Below are 21,823 nucleotides of genomic sequence, written 5' to 3'. Positions count from 1 at the left end.
GTTCTAAGCTTTCCTCCCACCTTTCCCACATTCGGGAGCAAGCCTGGTGATGTGGCCACAGCGGAGGGGGGCACAGGGAGCCGGAGGGGCGAGGGCCTGTCTCCACCGAGCCTCCTCCCCTCCTGCCCCCTCCTCATCCCCTCTCCCACGACGGCTGGGACCAGAGGGGGGGTCAGTGACGCACTCAGCTTGCACGCGACATTCAGGAGGCTCCGGAAACTCAGGAGTCAAGATAAATACTGTCTTAGTTGAGAATTTCAAAAAATCAAAATGAATGCCAAAGTGTCACATTTGAAACTAAAACCAGAATGGGTCTCAGACTTTGGCTTCTGCGACATCCCGTTCGACTTCCATCTAGACAATTCCCAGGTTTCTACTTCCAGCCCTGACCTCCTCCCTCCAGCTGCGTCCTGGAGCTTCTGGAGAGTTCCACCTGGGGTCGCTGCCTTGGGTCCACGAGGGGTGAGCGAGCCCAGCTGGAGGCCGCCCTGCGGCCCTGACTGTGGTCCTGACCGCAACCCCCAGGGACCCTGGGCCAGAACCATCTAGCAAAGCCGTTCCTGGCCCCGTGGCCCGGCCTCCGTGAGATGGTACGTACGTGTTTGGTGTTTCGGCCACGAGCCTCAACACCAGGCACCTGTCCCTGGAGAGACTTGGGCAGACCCCTTGTCTTCCCGCGTGTCTTCCCAGGTGGCAGCTGTCCCCCGGGCTGCGAGCACCGGCTCGGCACGGGTGACCCCAGAGCAGACGCAGGACCCCTGCATTTATCTGGCGACACAACAGACCGTCTGCGGCCCCGGGGCCGAGGCGCCAGGCTTGCGTGTGCTGTTTACACGTTTGCAAAGCGACAGAGGGACCAAGTCACCCACGGGATTGTTGAAACTCTGAGGGGAGGATGGACTGCCGAGCGGGGGAGGGGCTGCACCTGGGGTTTTTGAGCGGGGCGTCCACCGGGTCGTGTAAGTTAACACACACACACACACACACACACACACACACATCATGCGCACGCACGCACACCCCCCCCCAACTCGTCTCTTTATTTTTTTTCAACGTTTTTTTTTTTTTTTTTTATTTTTTTTATTTTTGGGACAGAGAGAGACAGAGCATGAACGGGGGAGGGGCAGAGAGAGAGGGAGACACAGAATCGGAAACAGGCTCCAGGCTCCGAGCCATCAGCCCAGAGCCCGACGCGGGGCTCGAACTCACGGACCGCGAGATCGTGACCTGGCTGAAGTCGGACGCTTAACCGACTGCGCCATCCAGGCGCCCCCCAACTCGTCTCTTTAGAAACCCCACCAGCTCCCACCAGGAACCTCTTGGAGCCAAATGCTCAAGGGGCAGCAAGAGCCACGCAGGAAGCAACAGGTGTTCCCAGGAGGTGCGGGGGCTGCGCGGTGGCCCTGGTGTCACACTCCCTAATGAAGAGTGGGGAGTGGGGGAAGCAGGCCGGAGGGGACAAAAGGGCCAAAGCTCGTTTCCTTCCCCAGACAGCTCCTGACAAAAGGCTGCGGCCTCCCGGGGGCCCCCTGTGCCCTTAGCCCACCTGCCCCGTCCCCCCCGGAGAGCCCACACATCCTTCCTCCCCGCTATCAGCTGCCCTGCCGAGAGAGCCTCCCTGCTGCTGCTCCCGGGCTCTGGCTCCACATGACTGACTCGGTACCTGCCGCCTGGAAAATGTGACTGCCCGTCTAGGGGCGCCTGGGGGGCTCAGTCCGTTAAGCGTCCGACTTCGGCTCAGGTCACGATCTCGCGGTCTGGGGGTTCGAGCCCCCCATCGGGCTCTGCGCTGACAGCACAGAAACTTCCTGGGATTCTCTCTCCCTCTCTCTGCCCCTCCCCTGCTCATGCTCTCCTTCTCTCTCCCCAAATAAACAAATAAAGATTAAAAAAAAGAACTCGCCCACCCATGTATTCTCTCGTCCCTTCCTCCCTCCCCCTGCCCCCCATCCCCACCCCACCAACCCTGAGTGCCAGCTGTTTGCCAGGCACCGGGCTGGGCAGGATTACTGGTTCCAACCAGAGGCTGTCCGTCCCTGGCCAAGCTGATAACTCTGTCTGGCACCAGATTGCCAAGAGGGAGTGTCACCCGGTGTTCCCATGAGGGGTCAAGGGCATCCAGGGAACAGAGGGAGGACCGGGCAGGGAGAGAGGCGGTGGTCAGAGCACCAGCGAGGGGTTTTCATGAAGGAAGTGAACTTTATGTTACACCTGCCAGTGGAGACTGTCTCCAAGGCAAAGAAGAAACGGAGGGCCAGCCAGTAGCTGACCTTCCCCGGGCTGTTCTGTGAGAGGCCAGGGTGCTGCTGGTGGCAGGGGTGGGGGGGTGCGGGGAGCTGGGCTGGGCCTCGGGAGAGCCTCCAGGGGTGCTCGGGAGGAGGAACCTGGGTCTGTGTCACAGAAGTGACAGGCTGGGGGTCCCCCAGGCAGAGGCGCCATGGTTCAGACTTAGCACTGGCCTCCTGCTCCTGGGCCAGGGCTCTGGAAAGTGAAGATAGCCAGAAAGACAGAAAAGAGTTTTTTCGCAGGAGAGGGTGGTGGTGGAGAATACTTATTTATTTATGTTCTAAATGTGTATTCGTTTTTGAGACAGGGGCAGGGGCAGGGGGGACAGAGAGAGGGAGACACAGAATCCGAAGCAGGCTCCAGGCTCCGAGCTGTCAGCCCAGAGCCCGACGCGGGGCTCGAACTCACGAACCGCAAGATCATGACCTGAGCTGAAGTCAGTCACTTAACCGACTGAGCACCGCCCCCACCCCCCGCGCCCCGAGAATTAACAGAGATTTAGAGGGAAATGTTGACCCACAAGGTGTGAACTCCAGAGTGTTGAATAGGAACCTCCGTTTGCATAGATCGTGATTTTGTTTGGAGCGTTTAGAGAGAGAAACCCCTTTCTGTCCCTCTCTTCTTACTCTCGAACGCTCAGGTAAAGCCCAGAAAAGACCTCACGACAAAAATTCTTTTCCTTTTTTTTTTTTTTTTTTTTTTTCCTGAGCCCTTTCTTTCTTCTCTCAGGCAATCAGGAAGCCAAGGAATTGTCTGGAACGGGCCAGGTTACCATGCCCTTAATGGCAGAACAGATGTCGTCTCCCTCACAGGCCTGCTCTCACAGTCCCAGCCAGCCTCCCCCCTGCGTCTGTCGGATTCCTGGACCCTGTAGCCCAGCGAGGCACACTCAGGAGGCCTGGGGTCCAGCCGTCCATGATTTTGCAGCTTCCTGGGTGATTCCGGGCAGAAATCACCGCACCCCGGGGCTCGCCCACGGAATAAACCTGACCTGGGAGGGAAGGTGCCAGAACGGGGCAGGTGCGGGGCGGGGAGCCCTCCTGCAAAGCTCAGGGTGGCCCGCGCTGTGGCTCTACCACGGCCAAGCCGTGCAGAAAGACTGGGCCGGGCAGCACCGGGTCAGGGAGAGCCACCGCAGGAACCAAGGAGTCCCCGACGCAGAGGTCGGAGCCAGCCGGAAGGCTGGGCTGTGCACCGGCCACCCGAGGAGGAGGGAGGGGACTTGGGTCGTGTGCTGAGCCCGAGTGTGCATGCATAGGGGTGCGGAGTACTGCCTACCCTTGAACGATGTGGGGGGGTCGGGGCGCCAACCCCTGTGCAGTCAAAATCTGCGTGGAACTTTCAACTTCCCCCCAGTTTAACCACCAATAAACAGCCTGCCGTGGACCAGAGCTTACGGACAGCATAGCTGGTGAACGTGTAGGTTGCATGTTCTGTGTGTTATATACCGTATTCTTTTTTTTTTTTTCAACGTTTTTTATTTATTTTTGGGACAGAGAGAGACAGAGCATGAATGGGGGAGGGGCAGAGAGAGAGGGAGACACAGAATCGGAAACAGGCTCCAGGCTCCGAGCCATCAGCCCAGAGCCCGACGCGGGGCTCGAACTCATGAGCCGAAGTCGGACGCTTAACCGACTGCGCCACCCAGGCGCCCCAATATACCGTATTCTTACAAGGAAGTAAGGCAGAGAAAGGAAAGTCACGAGAAAGGGGCACCGGGATCCTCAGTTGGTTAAGCATCTGACGTCGGCTCAGGTCATGATCTCATGGTTCGTGGGTTCGAGCCCCTGCGTCGGGCTCTGTGCTCATAGCTCGAAGCCTGGAGCCTGCTTCCGATTCTGTGCCTCCCTCTCTCTCTGCCCCTCCCCCGCTCAAGCTCGCGCTCTCTCTCTCTCACTCTCACTCTTTCATAAACAAACACACAAACCTGAAAAAAAAGGTCTTTACAGAACTGGAAACCTACAGTACAGGGTGGTAAGTGGCTTGGCCTTCTGCCTTACAAAGCCCCGGGGGAGCGAGGGCTGATTTCGACAGCTTTGTAAGTCTTCCTCCCACGAGGTCAGAAGAGGTGATTTCGTAGTTCTCCCCCTTTTCGAGCCCACTCTGACCCCACAGGCTGCCAGACCAGACTGTCCACAGGTCACAGTGTTTGCAGGGTGGGCCTGCTTCCCGGCTCCGCATGACAAAGGCCACCACCCTCCCTCCTGCTGGCTGATGAGTCCCTCGGAAAAAGCGTCCCAATCCACATTCGTGTTTTTTCTTTTTGGCCACTGGCTAATTGCCCAATTACTTTATTTCCCCAGCAGAACTTCAGTCGGCCTGGAATCCACATTCGGGACCAAAAGCCTGTGCCCAGGAAACCTCAGGAGTCAGGGGGGCTGCCTGTCTGTCTGCTTTTCTGTGGCCCCCGTCCAGTCCAAGCCCGACCCGGACTGACCGAGTCCCCAGCTCACTGGGGCCGCCGGGTGCGCCCTGCCGGCCTCAGCGTGAGGCAGGAGCTCTCAGCCTGGGAACTGGATGGCCTGGCTTCAACTGTCAGCCATCCGTGACTGTGCGAGTTTGGCCAAGTGGTCGCCTCTCTGAGCCTCGGTTTTCTTGGCTTTGAAAACGGGAGGTGGGGGTGGGGGAGAGGGGCGCCTGGAGGGGCTGCGTCGGGTAAGCTTGATCTGGGCTCAGGCTAGGATCTCTGGTTCATGAGATCGAACCCCGCATTGGGCTCTGTGCTGACAGTGCGGAGCCTGCTTGGGATTCTCTCTCTCCCCCTCTCTCTGCCTCTCCCTCTCTCTCTTTCAAAATAATAAACAAGTAAACATAAAAAATAAATAAAGTAAAACCGGGGGGCGGGCAGAATGGCCTGGACGGTGCATTTCAGCTCTCAGATCCCTGAGGCTACAGAGTACGGGGTGCGGGGGGAGAATTAGGGGCACCTTGTGGGGCAGTCCCTCTGGGGTGGGAGCTGAGGGCCCCCAGGCTCTCCCCTGAGGGAGGTCCCCACAATCCTGGAGAGCCACCTGCCCAGGTGCCCACGGCCCCCTGAGCACCCGGGCCCAGAAGCCCATTCCTCAGTCAGAGGTGCTGGGTGTTGACTCGCAGTCCAGTTCGCACTCAGGACTCGGCTCTAGAGTCTTCTCCGTGCTGGGAGGCCAGGCCAGGAGCACGGTGACAGGCCTGGGGGAGGCAGAGATTCCAGCAGAGGAAGGTCTGCAGGTCTTTCTGCTTGACTTTCTTCTTGGGAAAGTGAAGTTTCAGGGTAACCGGTCGGTTACCCCTGGTGCAAAAGGGACTTGGGGCACAGGGGGCTCCCAGAGGTGTCGGCGGGGGGGAGCATCCTGTCCGCTCACAGCAGCCTGTGACACCTCGTCCTTGCTGGAACCAGCACAGGGGCCCATCGGCCTCACCGCGAGGCTCCAGCCCCAGGGAGCTCCTGGGGCCGGGATGTTGGGGGCCCGGGGAGGGGTTCCCTGGCATGCAAGAGGCAGCCCAGGTGTTACTTCCTTGGCACCTACTGGCCAGTGATAAGCCACCGGGGTTCCGCTCACCCCGCGGCAAGGGTGATGGACCGTTGCATATTTATGGGACACCAGCTCAGAATAGCTGCCAGGACTAAGGGACACGGTCCCGCTTGCCTGGGAATGTGACACTTCTGCACCTTTTGGCCCAAATGTTTGCATCAAGTAAGTCCCTGCTAATCACTCACCAAGAAAAGTGACAGCTTCCCTTCTGCGGGAGAATGCACTTGGCCCAGAGCGAGCGGGAGGCCTGTGGGGCCGCTGGGGGGGGGGGGCGGGGAGGGAGGGGTGGCGCCTCGCCATGCAGGGGCGTTCAGACTATGGGAGACGTGAGCTCTGACATGGGCTCCTGCCTGTGAATTACACTAATTCTGCAGATGCGAGGCGGGTGGGGACGGGCGGGGGCGGTGGAGAAGGAGCTGAGGCCCCGATTCTCCTCTGGTCCGGCTGCTGCCGGGTTTCTGTCTTACCCTTCCACGTACCGGGGACATATGTGCCAAAACCCGTTTCCTTCCCTTCGGACGACCTCGGGCAAGCCAGGGAGCAGTGTCGTGGCTCAGTTTCTTTCCAAAACGGGGACAATAGGGCATCTGGGTGGCTCAGTCTCTTAAGGGTCCGACTTCAGCTCAGGTCACAATCTCGCAGTTCATGAGTTCAAGCCCTCTGTCGGGCTCTGTGCTGACAGCTCGGAGCCCGGAGCCTGCTTCGGATTCTGGGTCTCCCTCTCTCTCTGTCCCCTCCGTTCACGCTCTCTCTCTCTCAAAAGTGAATAATAACCATTAAAAATTTTTTTCGGTACTATCTTAAAGCTCTCGGCATAAGGAGAACAATTCTGTAACTACGTGTGGTGACCCATGTGAACCAGACTTACTGTGGGGAGCAGGTGGCCCAGTAAACAAATCAAGTCATTACTTTGTATACGTGAAACTAACAATGTTACATGTGGATTACACCGGAGTGTAAACAAAAGAGTTAATGTGTGCAAAGCACTCAGAACGTGTGTAACCCGCAGGCACTGTTACCATGAGGTTCACGATCAGTGTTATTATTCCTCCAGTTCTAAGCACCGCCCCCTCCCACCATTATTACAGGTTATTACATATTTCATATGCATACGCCCATGGTGGCAATTCCGCCCTTGAGCACGAGAAGTTTCTCTCTTCCTCTGCCTGGGATGTGTGGGAGCACAGAGGCAGGGGGGTGGCGTGGGAGACCTGTCAGTGACGCAGCGAACCTCAGAGGAGGCGGGGGGCTTCCTGGCTGCGGGGCCCCTTGGCGCTCAGGCACAGGCCGTGTCAGAACACTGGGCTATGAGGCCCACATGTTTCCTGCACCTCCCCAAATCCCCTGCGCCACACAGGGGCTTCTGGGGACAGATTTGGGCACTGGCCTCCTGGCCTCCAATGGCTGAGTGAGCCGGGACACCTTCCTTCCCTGGGCAGAGCTCTGGCTGCGTGTCGGGAGGGTACGCCTGCCGCCTCCGGCTGCTGTGAATCGTGTTCAGAGCTTAGAAGGCTTCCTGGCACACAGGGGGCACTCGAGAAACGATTGTTCTCGTTACTGGCATTTTTAGGAAAGCCGTGCCCTGGAGGTGCACTGGGTGGACAGGTGATCAGGGTGGCAAACCCTTATCGTGCACCCACTACTTGCCAGCGGCCGGGCTGAACATCCTCTGCGTGTTAATCCGTTTGATCTCCGGACCAGCCCTGTGAAGTAGACCGGATTGTTACCCATCCTTCAGATGAGGAAACTGAGGCACCGAGGCGTAAGGAACTTGCTGGCTATTAGACCCGCCCCATATTTGAACCCAGCCAGTCTCAACTGTGCGCTTTGTGGCACTGGGGGCTCCCACCCCCGTGGGCGCCATACCTGAGGCTGTGGGCAGGACGAGACTCTGGGCAGCTGTGGCCTCTGTTTTAGGGCATGGAGGGCCCCCAGAATGAAGTTCCTGCCTAAAGAGCTTCGAGTCTGTCATGTGACAGCAAACACTTGCAAAACTGCTCTTCCTGGGACCCCTGGAGAGCCGGTCCTGATGGTCCTGACTGCAGGGGCCTCCTCTGTCATGGACGGGACACAGTCTTCCCAGGGCCTGTGGAGGGGAGCCGGGGTGGGGGGGTGGGGGGCTGGCAGGGACAGAGAAAGGGGCAACATGGGTCCAGGGGCTTCTGGGGAAGCTCGCTGCAGGAACCCAGAGTCCTTCCTGCCTGATGACCAAACGGAGACCCACACTAGCCTCCAGGAGAGACTTAAACGGTCTCCTAATAGGACTCTCGTTCTCCCAGAATAGGCCCCCTTTTTCGCAGACTAGGACTGGGGCAGGGCCAGGGAAGTTCAACAGACACTAAAGTTATCACTGAGCTGCCCAGACAGCAATAGCCAGAGGCCCCGGGCTGGTGCGGCATCCAGACGGGCCTCTGTGCCCTTTCCAGACGGCCCCCTCCTCGAGGCCCAAGGACCGTCTGGCTGCTGAGCTCCCAGGAGGTCCGAGGGGTGTGACCTCCCCCCTCCGCCCAGGCCCAGCTCAGGGCTGCCTATAAAGCTGGCCCGGGCCCGGTCCTCCGCACACCGGGCTGGGACCCTCGCCGAGCCTCCTCGGGGGATGCGTGCGCTCTGACCCCCGCCCCCCCATCCCCGGGCGGCACCATGAGGCCCCTGTGGCTGTGCTGGGCGCTCTGGGCGCTGCCCCTGACGGGCCCCGGGGCCGCCCTGACCGGCGAGCAGGTGCGGGCCAGCCTGCTGCGGCAGCTGGGCCTCCGCGAGGCGCCCGTCCTGGACCAGCGCGACGTGGAGGGGCTGGTCACCCCGGCCCACGTGAGGGCCCAGTACGTGGCCCTGTTGCGGCGCAGTCACGGCGCCCACTCCCGCGGGAAGAGGTTCAGCCAGAGGGTCCGAGGTGAGGTCCCCCTCCCACCGCAGCCCGGTGCTCGTTGGGAGCGGGGAGGCTGAGGCCAGCGGGCCTGTCCCGGGGTGGCCGTCGTGGGGGTGGGGAGCTCCACGGGACTGTGAGCGTGGCTGCATCCGGGGCCCTGGGCTCCGTCTGCACCAGGGGCCCCACTGGCAGAGGCGAGGCAGGAACGACACCCTCGTGGGTGCAGAAGCCCCGTGGGAGGAGGGGAGACAGAGAAAGGGGACTTGGGGCTAGTGACAGGGAGGATGGCCTTGGCCGGTCAGGCGCCTGGAGGCCTGGGGACGAGGAGGCTGGTCCTGAACGCTCTGCAGAGCTGACCGCTGGCGGCCACGTGGCCCGTGGTCAGGTGGTCCGACCGTCAGCCCGGAGCCTCAGGCGTTGGGGACACGGGGCCTGGTGCCTCTGGGGAACAGGAGCTGGCAACAGGCCCCAGGTGCCTCTTCCTCCGGTTGGGGACATTTCACTGGGCAGGAGCCCCTCAGGCAGGGAGTGGAGAGGAAGTCGGGGCTCTTGCCCTCCCTCCTGGAAAGGCCACTCTCAGCTGGTGACCACAGATATCCACGGTGGCTCTCTGCCTCCCTCTCTCCGCTGGCCCTCCCACTTTAGCTGAGCGCCTTCCCCTAAAGAAGGCTGCGTGTCGGGGCGCCTGGGGGGCTCAGTCGGTGAAGCGTCTGACTCTCGGTTTTGGCTCAGGTCGTGATCTCGGGGTTCGTGGGATCGAGTCCCACGTCAGGCTCTGCGCTGTCAGCACGGAGCCTGCTTGGGAGTCCCTCTCTCCCTCGCTCTCTGCCCCTCTCCCTCTTGGACTCGCTCTCTCTGTCTCTCTATGAAAATAAATAAATAAACTTTAAAAAAAAAAAAAAGGCGGCTGTGCAGGTGAGGCCCCGCCCCCACCTCTCCCTGCCTTCCTGGGGGATTCTGCTCACTGGCTCTGGGCCCCGCGCCCTCCCAGCAGGCCTGACCTGCCTGCTGACCCTGCTCCCGTCCCCAGAGGTGGCGGGCAGGTTGCTGGCGGCCGAGGCCTCCACGCACGTGCTGGTGTTCGGCATGGAGGGGCGCCTGCCGCCCAACAGCGAGCTGGTGCAGGCCGTGCTGCGCCTCTTCCAGGAGCCGGTCCCCAAAGCGGCGCTGCGCAGGCTCGAGCGGCTGTCCCCGCACGGCGCCCGCGCCCGCGTCACCGTCGAGTGGCTGCGCATCCACGAGGACAGCTCGAACCGCACCTACCTGGTGGACTCCAGGTGGGGAGGCCGTGGCCGGGCTGCCAGTGGGGAGGGGAGGGGAAGGGGGCGCAGGTGGGCCCAGCAAGGCAGGGTGGGTGGGGGTTGGCGGGGAGTGGGGGGGGGGAGGGGGACTGTTGGAGTGGGGACGGGGTGGGTGGGCCCCGAGGGGGGGAAGGGGGAGGTGGAGGGGGCTGGAGGGGGAGAAGGGGAGGGTGGCATGTGGCCTAGTGTGGGGGAGGGGGGGAGAGAAGAGGGGGAGGGGAGGGGGAGGGGGCAGGTGGGCCCAGTGTGTGGGGGGGGGCAGGCTCCCCCCAGGGGGTGTCCCCAGCCCCAGCTCAGGCCCCCGTCTCCACGGGTGTCGCAGGCTGGTGTCCCTCCAGGGGAGTGGCTGGAAGGCCTTCGACGTGACCGAGGCCGTGAACTTCTGGCGCCAGCTGGGCCGGTCTGGGCAGCCGCTGCTGCTGCAGGTGTCCGTGCAGAGGGCGCACCTGGGCCCGCGGGCCTCGGGCGCCCACACGCTGCTCCGCTTCGCGTCCCAGGGCCAGGAGGGCACGGGGCAGGGCGAGCCCCAGCTGGAGCTGCACACCCTGGACCTCGGGGCCTACGGGTAGGTGCCTGGGCCCTCGGGGGCCCCCACGAACGGGCGGGTTGGCGTGGGGTCTCCCAGGGGCGCCGTGGGAATCAACGGACGCGGGGTTCCCCCCCCCCCCCCCCCCCGTCCCGGGACTAAGGCCACATACTGCGCAGGGTCTGGTTATTGGTGGTTCCCCGTCCGCGGCGCAAACCCCAGCCTGTGCAACGTGACGAGAGCTGGCGGTAAATCTCCCTCCCGGGTGCCCTCCCAGGCCCGTGACCTCAGCTGACCTGCGCCCCTCCCGTCCCCGCAGAGCTCAGGGCGACTGCGACCCTGAGGCGACGGAGGGCGCCCGCTGCTGCCGCCAGGAGACCTACGTTGACCTGCGGGGCATGCGGTGGGCCGAGAACTGGGTCCTGGAGCCCCCGGGCTTCCTGGCCTACGAGTGTGTGGGCGCGTGCCAGCAGCCCCCGGAGCCCCCGACCTTCAGGCGGCCGTTCCCGGGGCCAAGACAGTGCGTCGCCTCGGAGACGACCTCGCTGCCCCTGATCGTGGGCGTCAAGGAGGGCGGCAGGCCCAGGCCCCAGGTGGTCAGCCTGCCCAACATGAGGGTGGAGAAGTGCAGCTGCGCGTGGGACGGGGCGCCCGTGCCCAGGAGGCTGGGGCCTTAGGGCTGGCCGTGGCCACCGAGGTCTCCGATGGACCCGTGCACCGCCCGGGGCCTTGGTGCAGATCTTCCAATTTAGCACCATAGCCCTGGCCCCTGCGGTAACTTTCCTGCCTACGTGCCCCTCCCTCTGTCCTCCTGTCCCTCCGTCACCCCAAGCACTTACAGGAGTAACTAATGCAGCGGGATTGCCAAATTCCAGAAGGAATCCCAGACTGCTCTGTAGAGGATGTAGCCAAGCACGGACAGATGGTCAGCCGGGACCTTCTCTGGCAAATTCGCAACGAAGCTTGGGGACAACACACCCCAATGATGAGAATGGGAGAAACAGACTGATTTACTCTATGGCAGGAGGGATTAAAACACAACCAAAAACTTCCCGTTTCCCCTACAACCGTTTCCCCAACACGTTGACCCATTCTGGACTTTTGTAAACGCCCTTGGGTCCCCCGCTCCCTGGGAGATGGCTGGGAGGGAGGACGAGGGGCGTCCGGCTGGGGGCAGTGGGCAGGGACCCAGGACACCTGGTTTCTGGAGCCAGCAGGGCCACACCTGTGACCTCAGGCAGATGGGGCAGCCTTTGGGCCACCGGGTTCCTCTGAAAAAGGAGGAGGTGGGAATGAGCTGTAAGAGTCATTACCCTCTGGGGCAGGGAGCCCTGCCCTCACCCGCACCTCCCCAGACCCGGCTTTGCCTGTGCAAAGTTAGCTTCTTTCCCCACCCCCGTTTTAGAGATTTTACCACCAGAACCCACGCGTGTTTCCTTTTTTAAAACAAATGTAGCAAAAACAATGGAGTGTCCACCCAAAGAAAATAAAGTGATGTTTCACTGGGTCTCTGCGGTTCGTTGTTTCTAGCACTCTTTACACAAGACGAACGGGGGCGGTAACAGGGAACCAGGTCACGTGATGACATGAAGAGAGGGGGTGACAGACCCCCAACCTCTGGGGTGCCGAAGACAGAAATCGCCAAGTTTGGACTACATTTTGTTTGTGTGTCCTCCCCGGAGTCTCATTCCAAAACTAGTAAACTAGATCGCTCACATGTGCCTCCGCTTTAGAAAGCACGTCTGGGGGGCTCAGTCGGTTAAGCGTCCGACTTCAGCTCAGAGCACGATCTCGTGGTTCGTGGGTTCGAGCCCCGCGTCGGGCTCGCTGCTGTCAGAGCAGAGCCTGCTTGGGATCCTCCGTTCCCCTCGGTCTCTGCCCCTCCCCACTTGTGCTCTCTCTCTCAAAAATAAATAAACATAAAAAAAAGAAAGAATTTAACTCTTATGGGGACACAGCACGGGGTGACAGTGGTGGGGCAGGCAAGCTAACACGTCCTGAGCGCTCCCCATAAACCAGGCCACCTTGTATACGTGACAGCACTTAATTCCTGCAACGGATTCCTTGAGGTAGGTATTATTAGTCCCATTTTTCAGGTGAAGAAATCAAGACCGAGGCGATGCAGATCTGTGGAGAATGCGTTATAAAGCTCCTTCCCGCTGCAAGCCCCAGGAAGCGTGCCGGGCTGACGACCCGGGCATTAGTCACCGGGTCATTTGGAAGCTGCCACATCGGGCAGTCCCCCTGCATTCACCTTTCCCAGTCAGCTGGAGTCCCTTCTGCATGGCTGTTGAAGATCTGGGACTCAGTTTACCCGCAGAGCTAACGAAGAACAACTGGACGGTGGAGGGGAAGGTGGCGTTAGTCTCTGGACAGCCAGGGTCTGAGGACGTGGCAGGCATACCGTTGGAGGTGGGGAGGGAGGCCGTGGCTCTGACCCAGAGATGGCTAGGTCACCTCCAGAAGACAGCCTTCCGCGTGGGATGCTGTGGGCACCAGGCACAGCTGTTTTCTCTACAGGAAGGATATCATACCCTTCTAAAGAATCCTACCAGCTACTCCGTGACCTCTCCGTGGCTCTAAATGACCTGTGGACCCCCAGCCAGTCACACTCCATCAGGGGCAGGGACGAGTCTGTTCGCATCATCCGATGTGAGCTAAAAAACAAATCCAGGAGATTGACTCTGTTTCAAAATGTAAGGACGTGTTCATCAGCGCAGGGAGACAGTGCGGGAGACAGAATATTCTCCCCGAGTACATCCAACCCCCCCAGTCCTTGGAGCCCGTTAGGTTACATGTCAAATGGGATTTTGAAGATGGGATTAAGGTTACAGACCTCACAATGAGGAGGTGATCTTGGATGACCCAAGTATATCTGATCTTATCACATGAGTCCTTCAAAGCAGAGAACTTTCTCTGGCTGGAGGCACAGAGATGAGGCTACTTGGGAAGGTCAATGAGAGGACGTGACTGCCAGTTGACCTGTGAGCTGGACCCGGGCAATGGAGGCGCCTCACCTCCTCTCCTGTCCTTGCAATGTGGCCCCGGGACCCCTCTCCGGGAAGCTGCCCCAAGGACGGCCTTGAGACAGAGATGTGGCGCCGGGACCATCTGGAGGGTATGGGTGACCGAACCCCGTTGCGGCCGCTCTGTGACCTGTTAGGACGTGGCGGGCAGGTGCGGGGGTCCAGCGTCCTGCAGCCCCAAGACAGGCCTCATAGGTCAGTTCCCTGTGTTCACAGCACCTGCCCCCTGCCCCCTGCCCACCTGGAGCGGCCTCTTTCCTCTGTCCCTCCCTGTCCTCCGTGTTGGGGGGCCGGACTCAGATCACAGCCGGGAGCTGCCAGCAGGGTGGGAACCAATAGAGGCAGAAGAGGAAGTCCCAAAGACTTGAAGTGGGGAGCCTGGGTGGCATCCGATTCCTAACTTTGGCTCGGGTCACGATCCCATGTCAAGCCCTGCATCGGGGTCTGCGCAGACAGCATGGAGCCTGCCTGGGACTCTCTCTCTCTCTCTGTGCCCCTCTCCCGCTCACACCCCCACTCTCTCTCAACATAAATAAACACTAAAAAAAAAAAAGAAATCAGACGCAGATGTAATACGTGCCCGATTTGTCAGCCAAAGAGGCGTCGAGCTATACTCCGAAGAGTCACGTGGGATCTCTTTAGGTGGTGGGATTAAAAGCAATGATCGTTTTTCCCTTTGATCACACTACATTTTTCTTTCTACAGCCAACACGAATTGCTGGATTGCTGGAAGAACTGCACGCACAGTGTGCTTTCCTGGAGAACCTCCTCAGTCAGGAAGGGTTGGGGGCAAGGGCTCTGCCACAGGGTTAGCGGGAAGCAGTTCAGAATCCTCCCTGGGTCATGTGTGGGTCACGTCCATTCCTAGAACATGGGAGCCTGCTCATGAGGCCAGGAAGGAGGGCCCCTGGGATAAGCACCTGGACAAGTGGGGGCACTTTGTCAGGGAAGGGGGGCGGGCGCTGTGGGGAGGGAGGAGGGGGGAGGGGCCTCAGCAGCTGAAACCCCCTGAATGGAGGAGGAGGTAGGGGTGAGGGAGGGAGGAGGGGAGGGTGGCCGTCACGGGGAGCCTTTAAAGCCACTACCATGTTACGGCGCCTGGGTGGCTCAGTCGGTTAAGCGTCCGACTTGGGCTCAGGTCATGATCTTACGGTTCGTGGGTTCGAGCCCCACGTCAGGTTCTGTGCTGACAGCTCGGAGGCTGGAGCCTGGAGCCTGCTTGGGATTCTGTGTCTCCCTCTCTCTGCCCCTCCCCTGCCCATACTCTGTCTGTCTGTCTCTCTCTCAAAAATAAATATTAAAAAACATGGGGTGCCTGGGTGGCTCAGTCGGTTGAGCGTCCGGCTTTGGCTCAGGTCATGATCTTGCAGCTTGTGAGTTCGAGCCCCGCGTCAGGCTCTGTGCTGGCAGCTCAGAGCCTGGAGCCTGTTTCAGATTCTGTATCTCCCTCTCTCTCTGCCCCTCCCCTGCTCATGCTCTGTCTCTCTCTGTCTCAAAAATAAATAAACGTTAAAATAAAAAAAAATTTTTTAAATATTAAAAAACAAAAGCCACTAACCACATGTAACTAAGGAAATAACCAAAGAGTTAGGCAAAGGTTTCCTCACAGTAGTGTGAATAATTTTAAAAACCGATGTAAGTTTGTGAGGACAGGGACTTTGCTTTGCCAATGGCTGTTCCCCAGAACCTGGCTTGGTAGGCATCTGTGCAATGAATGGACCTCACTCTGACCTTTGGGACAGCGGTTACATCTGTGTGGCGCGTCCACATAATGGAATGCCAAGTAGTCACTAAGATCTTGTTTCAAATAACTTTTCAGTGGCATTGGGAAATGCTTACTACGTATCTAGTATAGAAATTTCAAGACTGTTACGTTTATCATTTATTTCCAAAGATGGAAAAGTCTATACGCCTGTAAAATAAAACGTTAAGGAAATACACCAACAATGTTTCCAAAAAACTATCCCTAGGAAGTGTGATTGTAGGTGATTTTGACCCTTTTTAACTTTTACTGTTTTTGTATTTCCCGTATTTTCCTCAATATGCATGTATTCCTTTCTTTTTTGAGAGAGAGAGAGAGAGAGAGAGAGAGAGCGCGCGCCGGAGCAGGGGAGGGGCAGAAGGAGAGAGAGAAATCTTGAGGTTTCAGGCCCAGCGAGGAGCTCCATCTCAAGAGGTGGTGAGATCATGACCAGAGCGGAAATCAAGAGTCTGATTGACCTGAACCCCCCAGGCACCCCTGCCTGTATTCCTTTTCTAATCAGAAAAAGTTATGGGGCACCTGGGGGCACTCAGTCTGGTTAAGCATCCGACATCACTCAGGTCATGATCTCACCGTTCTGGGTTCAAGCCCCAAGTTGGGCTCTGTGCTGACAGCTCAGAGCCTGAAGCCTGCTTCAGATTCTGTGTCTCCCTCTCCCTCTGCCCCTCCCCTGCCCAGGCTCTGTCCCTCTCAACCTCAAAAATAAGTAAACATTAAAAAAAATAAAAACAAATAAAAACTTTTAATATAAAAATAGTGAACATTTGGCCTGCACCTTTAAGGGTGCAAGAACTGAGAGGGTGGGGCCTGCTCAGGGGGAGCAGGTAGAGGAAGCTCCCAGCCCAGGGAGGGGTGCAGGGAGGGGGCAGGGGCGGGGCTGCGGAACCGCCGGCAGACCGGGGCTGGGGAGGCCACGGTCTCTCCCGCTCCTGCGAACCCTTCAGGGATGCTGCGTTCTTCCTCCGTATTTTTTGTCACCCGGTCCCCGAGGCCCCTTACTTACACCTTTACTGCGGATGGAAGTGGAAACCGCCGGTGTGTGGGGCGTATACACCGAGTGGTGGGGTGGCGGAGGCATAGACCTCCCTGTACTTGGCGGGGCCCTACCTGTACCCAGGGCGCAGGGGGCGAGAGTACCCGGCCCTGGGGGTCCCAGACAGACCAGATTCGGCTGCTGGCCACGCACAAAATCAAAGGCAGAGAGAGACGGATGGTGGGGAAACAGGAAAGGAATTTATTTCGGTGAGACCACCACCCGGAGACTGCAGACTAGGGTCTCAAAGACCGTCTCCAAAGTGCTCAAAGCATGTCCAGGTTCATATAAAGAAAGTGTGGGACACAGGTCGTGGGTCCGAGCAGGTGGGCAGTGAAGGTCAGGTCACCACGGTCTTGGGGTCGGACACCAGGCTCAGGGCGGTCCCTGCGCTCCAGGGGGAAGTCTCGGTTCCCACGGGGGACGCTCTGCCCGCAGGTGGGTGCCTGGGTGATCAACCGGGAAGGGCGAATTAGGAAGCACAGACGGCGGTCGACCGGCAGGGGGCTGGCCGCCTCCCTACTTCAGGAGTCCATCCTCCCAAGCACCGGAAAGGAGCCTATCCACCACGCCTCGGGACCAGTTCCTGGGAGCCCTGCAGGTTCCAGCCGAGGACCGGCTGCTCGGCCACCACGCCCGCGGGCCGGGAGCGAGCGGGCAGCTGGAGCTTCCAGCGGCAGCCCCGCTCAGCCGGGTGCGCGCCGCCGCTAGCCGGCCCGATCCCCGCCCCATTCATCCCTGCAACCCGGTGACGCCTCCCGCCCACAGTCGGCGGCGCCGGTCCGCCCCAGGCACAACTCTGGCCACACTTCCGCCTGACCCGCGCCCGGAACCCCCGGACGCCTGGAGGAGCCCCCAGACGAACACGCCAGCTGGGGACGCGACTTCCGGCCTCCGCTCCGGAGGTTCCGACCGCCCAATCCCGGATGCAAGGGGCGGGCACACGGCCCGAGCTCCCAGCCGCGGACTGGTCCGTCCGAGGTTCTGGCCGCGGACTGGTCCGTCGAGCTTCTGGCCGCGGATTGGCCGCCCTCGCGGCGCCGTCTGCCGCGGAGGCAGTGGGGAGGGGTCCCGAAGCCGCCGGAAGCCCCGCGGGTCTGGCTTCCGGGGCGCGCGCGGGCCTCTGGGGCTCTGTCGGCCCAGCGTCGTGCAGCTCCCGGGTGGCGCCGAGCCCCTTCCCGCGGTCATGAGCGTGGGCTTCATCGGCGCGGGCCAGCTGGCCTGTGCGCTGGCGCGGGGCTTCACGGCCGCAGGTGAGCGCGCGGGGGCGGACGGGCCGCAGCCCAGTCCGGGACTCCCGGGGGCGCCGGCTGACGGGTCCCGTTCTCCGCAGGCATCCTGTCGGCCCACAGGATCATAGCCAGCTCCCCGGAAATGGACCTGCCCACCGTGTCCTCGCTCCGGGTAGGCGGGGCCGGGGAGGCCGGGGCCGAGGGGCGGGCGAGGGGGCGGACGGCGCGGGGTGGGCCCGACACTGATGGAGGCCGAGGTGTGCTAAGCGCCCGGCACACTGATGCGTGGCGAACAAACTGCCTAATTCACCTGCTGGCAGTGCGACGCTAAGGTGCTCAACCACGCTGAGCCTCAGTTTCCTCTTTTGCAAAGCGGAGCCCACGGTAGCCCCTTTTCGGAGTTATTCTGAGGCACGAGTGATCGCTGGGAAAGCTGGCTGAGTTAGTTCTTCACCCTAAATCTGGGCAGCTCCCAGAACTGGAGGGCCCCGGTTTTCAGTTCGGAGTCCAAAGCGGAGGGGTGACCTCCGGGTCGCCCCTGGACCACGCGGAGACCGCGCGGCCTGGCGAACAGGTGTCCATTCATGGTCCAAGGCTGGACCCAACTCCTCTGTCTCCCACTGGCGCTCCCGGTTCACCTTTCCCTTTGCCTGCGCCTCTTTCCATGCGAACCCCTGGATGGGAGACAGCTGTTTCCTGGCTGCCTCGGAGAAGCTGGTCCGTATCTGGTATTTAGCTCGCCCGCCTAGTAGTGGAACCGGGGACTTCGGGCCCCTGGGGGGAGGGGCAGACTCCCCAAGGGACAGGAATTCCAGGCTGCAGGGGCAGAGTGGGTTTGGCAGGGGCTCGCTTGCTCCCGGAGAGGACCTGGGCCCAGCGAGGCCGCCCCGCGCCCTGAGCCTGGACCATCTCCTCCTGCAGAAGATGGGCGTGAACCTGACCCGGAGCAACAAGGAGACGGTGAGGCACAGTGACGTCCTGTTCCTGGCCGTGAAGCCGCACATCATCCCCTTCATCCTGGACGAGATCGGGGCGGACGTGCAGGCCAGGCACATCGTGGTCTCCTGTGCTGCCGGTGTCACCATCAGCTCTGTGGAGAAGGTGCCCCCTCTCTTCCCCGGGGTGCTCCTGTGGGAGGGGGCGGGGTGCCGGTGGAAGCTGCGCCGCAGAGACTCACTTGGGCATCTTCCGCGTCCCAGAAGCTGATGGCGTTCCAGCCGGCCCCCAAGGTGATTCGCTGCATGACCAACACGCCCGTGGTGGTGCGGGAGGGCGCCACGGTGTACGCCACGGGCACCCACGCCCTGGTGGAGGACGGGCAGCTTCTGGAACAGCTCATGAGCAGCGTGGGCTTCTGCACCGAGGTGGAGGAGGACCTGATCGACGCTGTCACCGGGCTCAGCGGCAGCGGGCCTGCCTACGTGAGGCCCTCTGGGGACGGAGGGTGGCAGGCGGGCTGTAGGCAGACTGGGGCTGGGGGCGTGGCCAGCTAGCGGAGGAGGTCAGCCTCTGCGGCCAGTTCTGGTCGCCAGTTCCGGTCACCCGGAGAGTGGGCCCTAGGGAATGCCCCGAGTGCCTGCTGCCCTGGGGCTCAGCGAGTGTCCCCGCAGGCATTCATGGCCCTGGACGTGCTGGCTGATGGCGGGGTGAAGATGGGCCTGCCCCGGCGCCTGGCCGTCCGACTGGGGGCCCAGGCCCTGCTGGTTGGTATCTACACGCTGCACGTTCTGGACCGGGGTGTGGGATGGGGGTTCCGTGGGTCCCTGAACTGGGGGTGGGGCACGGTGGGGAAGCCGGGGTAAGGCTGGGGAAGGGCGGGGCTGGTGTGGGGAAGGGTGGAAGTTCCGAAGGCCCACCGGCCGCTCCCGCCCCCCCTCCTTCCCTCCCGCCCCAGGGCGCTGCCAAGATGCTGCTGGCGTCAGAGCAGCACCCTGGCCAGCTCAAGGACAACGTGTGCTCGCCCGGGGTGCCACCATCCACGCCCTGCACTTCCTAGAGAGCGGGGGCTTCCGCTCCCTGCTCATCAACGCCGTGGAGGCCTCCTATATCCGAACACGGTGGGTTAATCTCCCCGTGGCCCGTGGGCCAGCCCCGTCGGGCAGATCCTGCCGTCCCTGGTCCATTAGCGGCGTCAGAGTCTGTGCTCCGGTCAGAGCCACGGTTCATTAGACTTGATTCAGCTGAGAGTTTGCAGGCCTTACTTCGCTAATGCCCACCGTGGCCGTGGTGGCGGGGTGGCTGTGATCTATCGGGGTGAGGAAGGTGGGGCTCAGAGACGACGTCCCCAAGCTCAGGCGGCCAGTACGTGGTGGAGGCAGGGCCGGGGAAGCGTTGACTCCAAACCCGGGGCTTTTCCATGCCGACTCCTCCTGTGACCGCAGGCACCGTGGGGAGCTGCACACCTGGTGGTGACTCACACGTAGCTAAAGAGCACTTCTGAGAAGCTTCCGGGCGTGTTTGATCTGGGGGCTTGTGGTTTGGGGCGGGCTCGGGTTCTTGGGGGCCCGGGGTCGTGCGCACCGGGTGGCCTCGTGAAGCTCGGGCTCCCGTAACCCCCGCGGGGTTCTGTCCGTAGGGAGTTGCAGTCCATGGCCGACCAGGAGAAGATCTCCCCGGCCGCACTCAAGAAGACCCTCCTGGACAGAGTGAAGCTGGAGTCCCCCACGGTGTCCACGCTGACCCATTCCAACTCCGGGAAGCTCCTGACGAGAAACCCGGCCCCTGGAGGCAAGAAGGAGTGAGGCCACCAGGCCTCCGATCCCCGAGGGGCTGTGCAGGACCGGGTTCGGCTCCCTAGTGTGCAGGGCCTTGTGACGAATCCTCCTCAGACGTTTTCAGGCCGGGCCACGCTGGTTTCCCATCCCGTCTGTGGGACGCTGCTCCGGGGGTTGATGCCGGCGGTGGGTGGGGGCGGTCCCGAGTCCCACTCGGCAAGAAGGTCTGCAGACCTGCAGCCGACGGCTCCTTCGGTCACGTCCTCCAGCCGGAGCCTGAGGCAGGGTTGGCCTGCTGCCGGGTTGAGGACACAGAGGTACAAACGTGAGCGGGGCTGTTCGCTTTGAGTTACAGACGGGAAAGGTACGAGCAACTTAAAATTGTTCCAATTAGAAAAGTGCGCAGATATTTAACTCGCCTGCCCTAGGTGTCCCATGGAACAAAGTGTTCTCTGGTTTGCTGTTTAGTTGCTTGAATAAAGTTTTATTTTGTATTTCCCTGCTTTTTTTTTTTTTTTTTTTACACGAGCTCTACCCTCCACGTGGGGCTTGAACTCTCGACCCCAAAGTCAGTAGTTGTGCACGTCCTAGCAGCCGGGCCAGCCAGGCGCCCCTCTTCTCTTGTTTTTTTATGCTTAATATTAATTTCTTCTAGGGAACTCCAGGACCTTACTGGGTGCCCCCACCCTTCTGTGGGGAGCACTGTCTAAAGACAAGAAATTGTGGGCTAGACCCTGAGAGCTGGAAAGATACTCTGCTCCGTCCCGGCCCCTGGGAGCAGGTCAGGAGATTGTTCTAGAATGGACCAGAGCTCATGGCAGAGAAGAGCCTAGTGGCTGGGGTGCAGGAAGGGAGGGCAGGAGCCCAGACACAAAGGTGGAAGCTGCCAGCTCTGTCGGGCCTCTTACCTGCTGAACGCTGGGTCCAGACAAGCGCTCTCTGTGGGGGGAATGATTTTTCTCTCACCTTACACAAGATGCCGAGGCCCAGGGGCAGCTCTCATGGAGCCGCTGGTCGCTGGTGGGGCCGAGGCTGGGTGTGCCGTCCACACAGCCGGACTGAACTGCGGTTTCCCCATGCAGGCCAGTGTCCCTCGCGCGTGTCCCCAGGGGCTGGCCGCCTGTGGCATTGGCATCAGCGTCGCTGGGTTCAAGTCTTGGTTTTTGCCAATCCCCCCCCCCCCGCCACTGCCAATTTGCTGGTAGTTTATTTTTACTTTAATTCCATCTAGTTGACCTACAGTCGTATTCGTTTCAAGTGTACGACGTAGGGATTTGGCACGTCCATCCGTCGCCGGGTGCCCATCGCGACAAGTGCACTAGTCCTCCCACTTTCAGCTGGGCAACCGGGAGATGTTAGCGAGTCCGGTGTGCAGGTCTCATCCTGTAAATAGGGGATCACGCTTCACCGAAAGGTTCCGGCGGGTGTGCAGTGAGACCTTGCGGAGTGGTCCAGCACGCGGTCTAGAACATGGTGGGCCCCTCGCGTGAGTCAGACCGCCGGGCTTCGACTCCAGACCCGAGAGCCTGTGGGCCAGGTTCGTCCCTGTGGGGCCAGAGTGATAG

The 21,823-nt window shown here is 60.8% G+C and overlaps 1 protein-coding gene and 1 pseudogene across 1 annotated transcript; both read left to right on the top strand.

Moving 5' to 3' along the window:
* Positions 1-8,405: 8,405 nt before the first annotated feature.
* LOC131495930 (left-right determination factor 1-like) lies at positions 8,406-11,302 on the top strand. Its single transcript, XM_058701106.1, has 4 exons — positions 8,406-8,688; positions 9,695-9,941; positions 10,288-10,530; positions 10,811-11,302. The coding sequence occupies exons 1-4, from the start codon at positions 8,439-8,441 to the stop codon at positions 11,166-11,168; spliced, it is 1,098 nt and encodes a 365-aa protein (XP_058557089.1). The 5' UTR covers positions 8,406-8,438; the 3' UTR covers positions 11,169-11,302.
* A 6,117-nt stretch (positions 11,303-17,419) lies between these two features.
* LOC131495889 (pyrroline-5-carboxylate reductase 2-like) lies at positions 17,420-20,752 on the top strand (annotated as a pseudogene).
* The last annotated feature ends 1,071 nt before the right edge of the window (positions 20,753-21,823 follow it).

This window comes from Neofelis nebulosa, chromosome 15 (assembly GCF_028018385.1).
Source record: "Neofelis nebulosa isolate mNeoNeb1 chromosome 15, mNeoNeb1.pri, whole genome shotgun sequence".
Lineage (NCBI taxonomy): Eukaryota > Metazoa > Chordata > Mammalia > Carnivora > Felidae > Neofelis > Neofelis nebulosa.
This window is presented reverse-complemented; position numbering and strand designations above follow the sequence as displayed.

Bases quoted from the DNA above. Each gene is read 5' to 3' on its own strand.
- LOC131495930 (XM_058701106.1), top strand. From the start codon at position 8,439: ATGAGGCCCCTGTGGCTGTGCTGGGCGCTCTGGGCGCTGCCCCTGACG. The intron at 8,689-9,694 runs GTGAGGTCCCCC...TCCCGTCCCCAG, and splicing joins GTTCAGCCAGAGGGTCCGAG to AGGTGGCGGGCAGGTTGCTG. The intron at 9,942-10,287 runs GTGGGGAGGCCG...CGGGTGTCGCAG, and splicing joins ACCTACCTGGTGGACTCCAG to GCTGGTGTCCCTCCAGGGGA.